The 13,027-nt window shown below is 42.5% G+C and overlaps 1 protein-coding gene across 1 annotated transcript; it reads right to left on the reverse strand.

Annotated features, from left to right (window-relative positions):
- Positions 1-9,806: 9,806 nt before the first annotated feature.
- Positions 9,807-12,496, reverse strand: LOC123411713 (proteasome assembly chaperone 3-like). Its single transcript, XM_045104676.1, has 7 exons — positions 12,214-12,496; positions 11,989-12,036; positions 11,859-11,905; positions 11,295-11,361; positions 11,172-11,215; positions 10,480-10,537; positions 9,807-10,281 (listed from the first exon to the last, which is right to left on the reverse strand). Exons 1-7 carry the CDS (start codon positions 12,289-12,291, stop codon positions 10,231-10,233), a joined length of 393 nt encoding a protein of 130 aa, XP_044960611.1. The 5' UTR covers positions 12,292-12,496; the 3' UTR covers positions 9,807-10,230.
- Between the last annotated feature and the right edge of the window lie 531 nt (positions 12,497-13,027).

Raw genomic sequence — 13,027 nt, forward strand, 5'->3', positions numbered from 1 at the left:
TATGTGTCTTTTTTCCCATTCTCGCATGTTGCATCATAGCGGACACCACTGTTTTGGTTGGTGCTCTTTTTATCTTGGGTGGTCGTGTAAAATTTATTCCCGTTTATCTCGTACCCTTGGAAATGTAATACAGTCGAAGAAGGTGACGCGGCCAACAAGTAGAGTTGATCTCCAACAGTGTTGTCATTCATGAGATGTGCTCGCAACCAATTGCCGAAAGTATCCATGTGTTTTTCTTCAATCCAGGAGATAGCCTTCCCCGGGAACTCGAAGCGTACAAAATTCTTTTGCTCCTCGATATACGAAGCCACGAAGGTGGAACTTTTTAGAACTGTGTAGTGTGCTTGAGTGAAAGAATGTTCGTCCCTACATATCACTGCTTTCTTTCCTAGTGTGCCTTTTCCACTCAGTCTCCCCTCATGCCGCGATTCAGGAACACCAATTGGCTTAAGGTCGGGAAGAAAGTCTACACAGAACCCAATGACCTCCTCTATTCCATAGCCCTTTGAGATGCTTCCTTCTGGCCTAGCACGGTTATGATCATATTTCTTTAAGACTCCCATGAACCTCTCGAAGGGGAACATATTGTGTATAAATACAGGACCGAGAATGGAAATCTCGTCGACTAGGTGAACCAGGAGATGTGTCATAATATTGAAGAAGGACGGGGGGGCACCAAGTCAAAACTGACAAGACATTGGACCACATCCTTCTGTAGCCTTTCCAGACGTTCTCGATCGATTACCTTCTGAGATATTGCATTGAGGAATGCACATAGCTTCACAGTAGGTAATCGATCATTTTTCGGTCGAAGCCCCCTCAATGCAACCGGAAGCAACTGCGTCATAATCACGTGACAATCATGAGACTTCAGGTTCTGGAATTTTTTTCTCTGCCATATTTATTATTCCCTTTATATTAGATGAGAAGCCAGCGGGGACCTTCATACTGCTCAGGCATTCAAAAAGATTTCCTTCTCTGCTTTGGTAAGAGCGTAGCTGCTTAAGTATTGACGCACTTTATCAATCTTCTTGTCGTATGGGTCTTTCATACGTTGCTGCTCCTCCCGTGCTTCTGTTGTATCTTTTGTCTTCCCATACACGCCCAGGAAGCCTAGCAGGTTCACGCAAAGATTCTTCGTCACGTGCATCACGTCGATTGAAGATCGGACCTCTAGGTTTTTCCAATAGGGTAGCTCCCAAAATAAAGATTTCTTTTTCCACATGGGCACGTGTCCGGTAACGTCATCTTTCGGAACAGATTGACCGCCAGGACCCTTTCCAAAGATTACTATTTGATCCAAATCCTTGACCATAGCCAATAACTCATCACCAGTAGGAGGTTAGGCTTCTTCCGGTGATCTGCCTCACCGTTGAAATGCTTGCCTTTCTTTCTTATGGGGTGATTGGTCGGAAGAAATTAATGACACCCCAGGTAGACAACCTTCTTAGATTTTTCCAAATATGTACCTTTAGTCTTATCTAAACAGAGTGTGCATGCATTGTATACCTTGTTTGACTGTCCTGAAATGTTACTAAGAGCAGACCAATCATTGATGGTTACGAACAACAATGCTCGTAGGTCAAATTCTTGGTGTTTGTGCTCATCCCACACACGTACACCTGGTTTGGCCCACAACTGCAAAAGTTCATCAACTAATGGCCTTAGGTACACATCAATGTCGTTGCTGGGTTGCTTCGGTCCTTGGATGAGCACTGGCATCATAATGAACTTCCGCTTCATGCACAACCAAGGAGGAAGGTTGTAGATACATAGAGTAACGGGCCAGGTGATGTGACTGCAGCTCTGCTCCCCAAAAGGATTCATGCCGTCTCTACTTAGACCAAGCCATAAGTTCCTTGGGTCATCTGCAAAGTCCGGCCACTCCCTATCGATTTTCCTCCACTGTGACCCATTTGTGAGGTGTCTCAACTTTTTCCCGTCTTTCTTATGCTCGTCTTTGTGCCATCGCATCAACTTGGCATGCTCATTGTTTCTGAACAGACGTTTCAACCGTGGTATTATAGGAGCATACCACATAACCTTAGCAGGAACCTTCTTCCTGGGGGGGCTTGTCATCGCCCTCAACATCACCAGGGTCATCCTGTCTGATCTTGTAACGACATGCAGTGCATACCGGGCCTTTATCCATATTCTCGTACTTCTCACCACAGTACAGGATGCAACCATTAATGCATGCATGTATCTTCTGCACATCTAATCCAAGAGGACAGATAGCCTTCTTTGCTTCGTACGTAGTCTCGGGCAATTCGTTATCCTTTGGAAGCTTCGGCTCCAATATTTTCAGTAGATTCTCAAATACCTTGTTAGATAAACAAGTTTCTGCCTTCCATTTAAACAGTTCCAATGTGTTACCGAGCTTTGTGCTGCCATCTTTGCAATTTGGGTACAACAACTTTTTATGATCCTTTAGCATGGCCTCCAATTTCAGCTTCTCCTTTTCTATATCGCATTCTCTCTTTGCATCAGAAATGACCCGACCAAGACCATCAGCGGTCTCCTCTGATGCCGGTTGTTCTTTACCTCCTTCTTCATTGTCTTCCATTGTAGTATCACCGTATTCTTCAGTGAACATAGGATAGTTGTCATCATCATCTTCTTCTTCATTGTCTTCCATCATAACCCCTCTTTCTCCATGCATGGTCAAACAATAATATGTGGGCATGAAACCTCCCTGAAGCAAGTGGAGATGAATGGTTTTCGAGCTAGAGTACTCCTTCACATTTCGACAACCAATACATGGACAAGGCATAAAATTATCCACTTTGTTTACCTCAGCCACATCGATAAATTTATGCAGGCCTGCAATAAATCCGGAACCACGTCATTTGCCGTACATCCATCGCTTCCGTGCATCGATCTGGCATCATACATGAATAGTGAAATGACCACCATACATTAACACATGCAATATTTTTGTATCAATTACAGATGAAAAGGATAAGGTTGCTAACCTCGGTCGAGGATACCATTTTTTGTGAACTTAAGTGTGACTCGGGCATTAGTCACCGTACATCCATTGGTGGTTTATCTGTATTATGAAATTAAGTATATAAAAAAACCATTACAGAACATCATGAATAGAGAAATGAACAAATTAATACAAGTTCATCATCAAATTAAAACCAAAGCACAACAGTGATCAAATGTTATTATTGCAAAAATAAATATATAAAGTTCTCTCATAAAACAACATACAACTATGTAAAACATTTAAATGCAACAACAAATGCGATCAAAATCGTAACTAAGGTAACAATTGACCCAACAGCATAATGATACCAAGCCTCTTTATCAATGGCATATTTTCTAATACTTCTAATCTTCAAGCGCATTTCATCCATCTTCAAGCGCATTTCATCCATCTTCAACCGCAACGCATTCATCTTCATCTTGCGATCATCGACGACATCGGCAACATGCAACTCTAGTTTCATATTCTTCTCCTCAATTATTTTCAATTTTTTCTTCAAGTAATTGTTTTCTTTTTCAACCAAATTTAACTTCTCGATCAGAATTTCTATGTGGGTTGGAATTTTCGATTCACATACCTCCTAGATTAAAAAATATATGTCAGGTTGGTCGTCACAATTGTCATAAACACTAAATAAAACAAATAGTTATAAAAGATAATATATACCACATCGGAATCATAGACAGGACGAGGCCAACGAAGGCGGATACCAAAACCATCGCACTATATAATAACAAAAAATAATGAAAGTAAGTAATTTATACAAGTATATCTATCTAAATCATACAAGTAAGAAAAAAATTCTTTTAAAAGAAGACAAGAACAAGGGGCTCACCACGGTGGTGCTCGCGACGAGATCGATGCGGGCGATCGACAACGGTGAGGACGGGCACGGGACGGCACCCTACACATGTGCAGACTCTAAGAAGTCTTAAATTTTACATCTAAAACAAAATAACTCCCACATACACTCCTACACTAAAACCCAAGCATTTGAAATAAGCTAAACTAGCAATGAGAGATGAACGGATGAAGTAACTAACTTTTTAGAACACTTGTGCACGGCCAAATCTAGACAAATATTGAGGAAAATGGAGCTTGGAGGTCGGGCTTGGAGAGGAGAATGCTTAAGTAGTGTGGCTGGTGCATTTCATCGAACACCTCATGTGCATTAACTAGAAGGGTGGTAAGAGCATGGCATGCACACCTCAACAACCAAAAAAAAGAAGAGAGGGTGGCAGGGGCGAGGGTATATATAGGCAGCACTTTAGTCCCGGTTTTTGTCTAAAAGCGGGACTAATAGCCTACCATTTAGTCCCAGTTCTGGCCACAAACCGGGACTAATGCTCCGCGGCACGCCACGTGGCAGTCGCTGGATCTTTAGTCCCGGTTTTTGCCCCGAACCGGGACTAATGAGATTAATTGAACCGGGACCAATGCCCTGACAAACTGAACCAGGACCAATGCCAGGCATTGGTCCCGGTTTTAGTTTGAACCGGGGCTAATGGTCTTTTCTGCTTTGGCCGAAAGACCCATTTTCTACTAATGTTGTTGGACGCGCATGTTCGATTCTACAACCTCTGCTGAAGCGGCATGCTGGTGTGTTAAAAATTTGCAGCGCACGATGAAACAACTGACTGCTTATGCGCAAAAACGACCGTTCCATGCTGGAATTTTTTTTTGCGACACACATGTGTGAGTGTGCACACGATATGAAAGAGAGAGAAAAACCAACCACATGCATGATGCATGAGGTTCGCATCCACGTTCAGCAGCAACGGCAGGGATTAGGGTTGAGTATTGGCCATATTCGATTTCTCACACCTTGCCGACGAACCCATCGTCCTCAACCCCGGCATGGACGGGGAGTCCATGAGGCTATGAGCGTGCCCTGCAGTAATGGAGTAGCGCTCGTGGGCGATGTCAAGGCAGCAGGAGAAGTGCGTCGCCCACCACCGCCCTAGCTCCTAATCCGATCACTTCCCAACTAGGATTCCTCAACCAGCTCCTAATCCGGATCGGTGAAGGTCACAAAGATTCGACTCGGATCGGATGCCAGCGGACGTCGCCACAATAAATCACGCCCCTACGCGCAGCTCCTGCCGTGCGCCGACGCAGGTTGTTGTTCTCCGGCAACTCCTCCTCGATTTCCACCCGACCACGACCGATCGCACGCACCCGCGCCGTCGCCGCCATGGATACGATGCAAAACGCCGTCGCCGTCGTCGACGACCCCTGGTTGAACCGGCACGGGTTCCCGCAGGGCTACCACTTCGTCCCGAGCGACCTGGAGCTCATCCGCCTCCTCGAGGACATGATCGCCGGCCGCGCTCTCCCCCACCCTCTCCCCACCATCTTCCAGAACGTCAGGATCCGCGAGTACCACCCCTCCGAGCTCCACGGTACCCCTCCTTCCTTCCTTTCTTTCTTCTTCTTCTTCCTTGCTTTTGTTGTTCTAATATCTTGTTATCCATGAATGAATGAAAAATCACGCTACGAATTTCGGAATCGATGGAGCAGAGAAGTACAAGGCGCACAAGGAGGCCGGGTCCATCTACATCTTCAGCAAGAGGGAGTTCCCGGGGAACGCCAAGAAGCGGCCTAAGCGCTTCGCCAAGGACGGCTGGTGGAAGGCCTCGGGGGGCAGCGAGGGCTTGAACCGCGGCGGCATCCCCGTCGGCACTAAGTTCACCTTGGTCTACTACAACAAGAAGCCCGGCGACAAGGTGGCCGTCAAGACCGACTGGGCCCTCAAAGAGTACACCAAGACCGTTGACAAGAAGGAGGTAAACTATTCATCCTCATCATCGTGAACCCCTTTTTTTCATGATTGAATGCGCTACTGCTTTCAAGGTGAATCGAGCGAAACATGATTTATTTAACAATTAAAATTGTTTTGCGAGAGAAAACATGTGTTTCACCTTTTTGTTTCTTTTTATCTTTTGATTTTGAGTTATATTAGTATAACCTAAATTAACACATCTGCCACGGTTGCATATTTTTGGAAGGAAGAGTGAATGTGTATATAGGTGGCATAATTAAGGATCTAGTTACCTCTGTATCAAAAATGTAAGATGCTTTTTGATGCAAACCTTGTACTCAGTATTAGGGTCTTATGTTTTTTGTCATTAAAAAAAAGGTTCGAATAGGCATGTATTAAAACATACTCTTTACTATTTTCATCATGAATAGATGATATTTAATGTTGTCAAATTTAATTTAATACATATATGTTGGTATAGAAATGTTAGATCATAAGTAATGTTTCCATGATAAACCTACAAAATTTTAACTAGATCCTTTATATAGAAATTTTAGATCATAAATTGGATATTCGCTTATATATTGGTAGACAAAGCTGACAAAATATTAGTCCTGCAAGCCTACGACGCATTTCTGTCGAGATTTTTCTTTTACAATATGATGAATATAGTGCAGCATATAGGAGGGTGGTGGCAGTGGATATTTCCTCGTCAAAGTCAAATTTCTATTAGCAAACTGTTTACAAACAAACGGAGGGAGCAGTATAGTCCAAGTGTGGTTTATTTCTATTTTTTGGGGCGGGGGTTTGAAATAAACGTGTTGTCTTCATTTCGAAACATCTATCTGCTGTTGGGATTTCCTATCATCTGAAAACCTTGACCGAATTGTTCATGATGTTTAAACTTGACAGACTTGGTAATTTATAAGTCATCGCAGAATTAGTTAACATTTCAAGTTGTGATGGACACCTTTGTTATCTATCTCGTCACGCCTTTGCGTGTTTGCAGCCGGCGGAGGAGATGGCTTTGTACCGCCTCTACAAGATGCACAAACCCCGCAATGGTAAGCAACCAACTCAAGAAGATGAAGACACCCCTCATCCCGCTTGCGCGAACGAGGAGGAGGAGGCGTCGCCGCCGCCGTCACCACCGCCCCCGGCAGCCGGAGGGACGTTCTTGCAGGCGCAGGCCGGGCAGCCACATGACTACCATGACTACCACGACTACTACACCTTCGGTGCCGCGCCCGGGCCAAGCACAAGCCACTCCGTGACGCCGGACGCCGGCTACATGGGGGCTTTTGGTGCCGCGCCCGGGCCAAGTACAAGCCGCTCCATGACGCCGGATGCCGGCTACATGGCGCTAACAGCTTTTTCGCCGGCAGCCGCAACATACATGCCGCAGTACAACACCAACGGGCTTGGGTTCTGGGATGCGCTGCCGGCCATGGTCGCTTCTCCGGTGCAGCCGTCGGGACCAGCAGGAGTTGCACATGGCCTGCCGGCCTCTGCCGCGCACTTTGGTTGCCAAGAAACTGCAGTAGACGCCGAGAACTTCTGCTATCAAGAAACCACGGACCCGCTGAAGACCCAGCTCCTGCCGGCGTCTGCTGAGCACCTTGTCTACCAGGAAACCACAGACCGGCCGAACACGCAGCTCTCACCACCACCGCCGGAGCCGGCTGCTCAGGGCGGCTACCTGGCTGATGAGTTTGACAGTTGGTGCGAGATGCAGCAGGGTTCGCAGCAGGTACCTGTGAGTCACTATTCCCTCATACCCGACGACATAGATTCGCAGCAGGTGGCTCCGAGTCCCTCTTCCCCCATGCCCGACGACACAGATTCGAAGCAGGTGGCTGCGAGTCCCTTCCTCGTGCTCAGTGATGTCGATTTCCTCATGCTCGATGATGACGATGTCAAGGCCTTCCTCGAGGATGTGCCAACGATGCCTACAGACGAAAACGGCGAGCACTTTTCATGCACATTACAAGAGCTCCTCTACCCAGAGATGGACAGCGGACCACCACCGCTCGAGGATGTTGATGGCCAAGGATCAGGTTCAGAGTAACAGATATCTCAAAAGAAAAAGTTTAGAGTAGCAGAAACCAGTAAGAGCAATCAAAAAAGAAAAGAAAAAAAGTTAGGAGCAACCAGCAAGAGCAATCGATAGTACCTTAACTCGCAGTGCTCATATCTTATGGTGTTTCCTCACATCTAGCATGGTGTTCATATCATATCTTATGGTGTTGGACCCGTTCGAGGTGCCCAGGCACCTAGGTGCCCCAAACATTTTACCTATATATATATATATATATATAGGTAAAATGTTTGGGGCACCTAGGTGCCTGGGCACCTCGAACGGGTCCAACCCGTTAGTGCAGTTTCCATAAATTCTGATCTGTTTCCTAATATTTGCATGCAAGACATTCCATATATGAGATAGAATCAAGTATTTTAAATTCCATGAATTAGTACATCACCTTTTATTGCTTTCCTTCTCTCATACATTTTCATGCATACGTTGTACACACCATGTATTTGCACCTATATAGTGAAATTTATTTGGTACCATACCTACTTTGTGACTATGTATAATACCTATGTATTATTGGATATATACTCATAAATTTTACACCAGGATATGTACATGTAAAAAATATGATACGTATGCACATACCTAACAATTTATAGAGTACTCTTACTTTCGCATATCCGTAAATGTATTGGATGCTATCAATTTCACATCATTTATTGAGTATGGACCCATAAATGATGAAATACCCTAACATAATATACTTTTTTTGAAGACATACCCATAAATTTTATACCCAAAAATAAAATACACGTACATGCCCTGAACACATACCCATAAATGGTATCGGTGACATACCCGTAAATAATATTATAAAATAAAATGCACATATATTGTGTTCTAAAAAGATTACACGTACTGTGTTCTAAAAAATAAAATTATGCTGTTTCATAGATCAAGCATTTACTTTTACTGCTTTTCCCTCTCATACCTTTCTATATAAAAACTTAGGTCACGTATTTGTGAATATATACCAAAAAAGAATATGTATGGCGCCCACACGTTTACGTGGACGTATATCCATAAAACAATTGAGTATCATACCCACTTATTTGTGACTATGTACTTCAAAAAGAATTAGGTATATATATACCTACGTATTATTGGCGTATACTCATATATTTCACGTCGGCGTATGTAACTATAGTAAAATATGCAAGAAAAAATGGGAATAATACCTATATATTATTGGGGTATGTAGTCATATGTTTTTTTGCTTGGGTATGTAGTTGTAGAAAATAGGTATGTAGCTATAGAGTAATATTGGGGAATTTATACATATATTTCAATCTCACATACCCACTTATTTTTGAACTATGTAACTAAAAAACAATTAGGTATAATACCTACGTATTATTACGGTATATATTCATATTTTTCACGCCAGTGTATGTTGGTGTAGGAAAAAATATAAAAACAATTAGGTATCATACCTATGAATTATTGCGGTATACACTCGTATATTTCACGCTGAGATATGTAATTGTAGAGAAATATCGACACAAAAATATTATGAGTATGTACTCAGTTACAAAAATCTCAAAATACACAATGCTACAAATTTATTACTATATTTTATACAGAAATAGTTTGGAAACTCTTTATTACTTGATCTCATGAATGGACAATTGATGACGTACATTAAATAATCAGATATAGTAGTTTCTATATAAGACACGCCATGCAACCATGTATGGAAGGTAATTTATTAACACAATTAACACGCGTCACAGCCATGCATACAGGTATGGAAAGTTTTCGCTTTGTTAACGGATCAAATCCAATAACTCATATTTCCATCGTCCGAACAAAATCACGATACAAACGAACGGCATCTAGGCAAGGTGCCTGGGCACCTAGGTGCCCCAAACAGCCGTCCTATATATATATATATATATATATATATATACTGTTCTACCGGAGAAGCAATTTCTTCACCGGACATGATTAGCTATTCGTTATGATTGAACAGGTTTTTTAATCTTGTAAATACTTTCAAGTGGCAACCCCTCAAGCTACATTAGGGAAATATATTGATCATTACGCATTTTAGTGGGGAAATCACCTCATGATAACTGAATCTGGAATAAATACTACTCCCTCCGTTCCTAAATATAAGTCTTTTTAGATATTTAGGTACGGACTACATACAGATGTATAAAGACATAATTTAGAGTATAAATTCACTCATTTTGCTCCGTATGTAGTCCATAGTGGAATCTCTAGAAAGACTTATATTTAGGAATGGAGGGAGAAATTACATAATTTCTAGAGATCATGCATGATAAGGGAGGGCTGAGTTTGCTCTGACAGCTTGTGTATGTCAATATCTATGTAGATGAACCGAACATGTATGTGCCCATCCCAACCTTTGCAAAGTTATCACCATAGGCGGTTGTCAACAATGGCAGAGACTACATCTTTCAATGTTCCCTACAAAATTGACGTAATTGTATCAGACATACATTTACGATAGTATTGGATCGAAAGCAAAATGGGAAACTGTCCTCAGTGATAAGTACAACAGTAATAGTACATGAGAATTTCTAGGGGTTTCAAAAAAGCAAAGATCAATTGTACGTGGTCCACATAACATGGCAATCATAGCATGGAAATTATTTCAATTCTTACCTGGGAATGATCCTTCAAACCAAGAGAAATCACCAACGGCCGAGCTGAGCCACTACCACTTCAAAACAAGTACAACAACAATATAAGTACAAAAACGGTGAGACAAAGTTAACCAACCCCGATACGTAAGTCATTTGTGTATGTGTATGTAAGCAAATGGCATGTGGTATATCAGCCCTATGAGCAACCTGTACGGATTACTAACTTCAGTTAAAAACTGGCACAAAAACTGCAGGGTGAAGAAAAGATTAAGCGTGTGTTTGGATGCAAAGTATTTTTGTAGTTTTTTGGAAATACCGTGGTTTCTGAAAAATCGTTGGTATTAAAAACTTTGAGGTGTTTGGATGAAACAAAAATTGAAGGCCTAGTTTGGCAGCATTGTTTCAATGCGTGGGCAAGCAATAAATTGTTTCCCTAAAACCGTGGTTTTTCCTATAGTACTAGTGCGTTTGGCGGTGCTATTTTACCACAGTTTTTAACCAACCTGTGCTAATGGCCGCAGCTGCATGCAGCCTTGCCATGCACGAGGTCAAAGCGTCTTCATCTAGATGCTAGTATCTGTAGCAGGCTAGAGTTATCACTTGTATATACACGTATGTAATCTAGCACATGTACACAGACAAAAAATTGAAAAACTAATCAAATAAGGGGGAAACAGCGGATAGCACGACGAGATGGTTAAGAAAGCAAACCTTATATGCTCGATAAGTTGACGTGCACAAGCTAGCAGGAGTGGCTGCAATCACAACATTATGCAGAGTCATTAGATGTGTCCACAATCAGGCCTGACAATATGGATGTGCTGACGAGATTACCTCATCCCTCTTCCCAAAAAGAACAGATACATTGTAGGTTGGATCAGAGAAGACACTTTCATCTTTCCTGTTCAGGAAGGAAAGGGTTAGTAAAGAATGCAGCAGAAGAGTTCAAGAGAAGAAATAACAATGGTAATGCCTTAATTCCATAAACTGTTACCAGTACACTGCTTTCTCACCTCTTAGTTAACACATCATTTAACACGGAGTAATATGCAAGAACCAAACATCTAATATGCTGAGGGAATGATGAAAGAATTGTGTAGCAAAAATATAAATCTGAAAGTTATGATATGATATTTACTGCAAGACTCAACAGAACAGCTCATGATTTTGCAGCTTTCTTTGGTACTAGACTAGATGATTAACCACATGAATAGATAATTTCGGTCCTAGCACTAAAGATCAGCTAGACCTGGAACTTCCAAATACCAACATGTACATGGAGGGGGGCACAACATATGCAGAACTGATGATGCAAAAATCGTATACTAGCAAACTCTGCATTTTTTTGACCGGGATATACCAAACTATTTTACATCCCAATGAGAATAAATAACTTACTTAGCAGCTAATATGGTTCCCATGCACCCAATCTGTGTCACAATGACCTGCCAATACGGTGGACAGCTGAGCATCTGTCACATGTGAAATTAGCATTCGATCAAATACGACCTGTGAATTCGCAACTCACCAGAAAGTTGTCTTCGTATTTGCTGATGACAATGTCGGTCTTGTTGCCCTGGAAAGCCCAGACAGAACCAAGTTATACTCGCAATCAGATAACACCCCCACCATGATAGATTGTTCCCAAAATCGACTGGGGAACTAGATTAAATCCAACGAAGTGGAAGCTACGATGTAAGGAAAAAAAATGGTAATGCTACTGGAGTGGGTGAGATCAACAAAAGAAACAAACCTTGATATCCAAGGAGAGGGACTTGTGCGGCACAGGGAAGCGGCCACCTGCCTGCGCAGACCCCGTATGCATCTCCATCTGCGCGGCCAAGCGGATCGAGGAACCGCGTGCACAGAGGGGGAACCAACGGGACGGATTGGACGCAGGCGGCCGGTGGGAAGCGGGGAGGGGAGGGGAGGGGAAAACTATAGTAGGCGGCGTGGCGGTGGCGGCGCCGGGCTGGGGAGTCAGCCTGGACTCGAGAGAGAAGATCCAACTAAGAGGACAAGGGCTGTGGGGGAGGGGAAAGCATCGGGTGATCCCAAAGTCTTACACGATACCATGCTCCCAACTCACAAAAGTCAAATTTCAAAGTTTGTAAAATTTGAAAACAACATATATGTGCATAGTTTAAAAGCCTAGACCAAATTTGGAAGCTTGTAAAAAATTGGAAAAAGTTATATAGGTGTTTTCTTTACATACCCTAATTTTGTTTTTTGTTTTTTTGCGAGGAACTGTTGAGATGTCCAAATGGTTTGAAAATTAGAGCGGGCCTAACGCGTCAAATTATCTACCATGCAAAAAAGAGAATTTCTTGGAAAAAACTTCTAGTATTTGTTTTGATTTTTTTCTTCAATGCCGATGTAGATGAGCCCTCAACTCAGAAACGGATTATCTGTATATATTTAAGTATACTAGCAAAAGGGCATGTGCGTTGCAACGGGAGAAAAAATACCACACGCTTTTAATCTTTTTATAATCATTTTGATTTATTAAAATAATAAACTAACTAACTAATGTAGTCAGTCCTACCTTATTTTGTTGAGAAATCAAC

Source organism: Hordeum vulgare, chromosome 7H (genome assembly GCF_904849725.1).
Source record: "Hordeum vulgare subsp. vulgare chromosome 7H, MorexV3_pseudomolecules_assembly, whole genome shotgun sequence".
In the NCBI taxonomy this organism is placed as follows: domain Eukaryota; kingdom Viridiplantae; phylum Streptophyta; class Magnoliopsida; order Poales; family Poaceae; genus Hordeum; species Hordeum vulgare.

What these genes read in the sequence shown, in the direction of transcription:
- LOC123411713 (XM_045104676.1), bottom strand. Translation starts at nt 12,291, where the DNA reads ATGGAGATGCATACGGGGTCTGCGCAGGCAGGTGGCCGCTTCCCTGTG. An exon ending in AATACGAAGACAACTTTCTG is followed by an intron (nt 11,906 to 11,988) that starts GTGAGTTGCGAA and finishes CCGTATTGGCAG; the next exon opens with GTCATTGTGACACAGATTGG. An exon ending in GTTTGAAGGATCATTCCCAG is followed by an intron (nt 10,282 to 10,479) that starts GTAAGAATTGAA and finishes TCAATTTTGTAG; the next exon opens with GGAACATTGAAAGATGTAGT.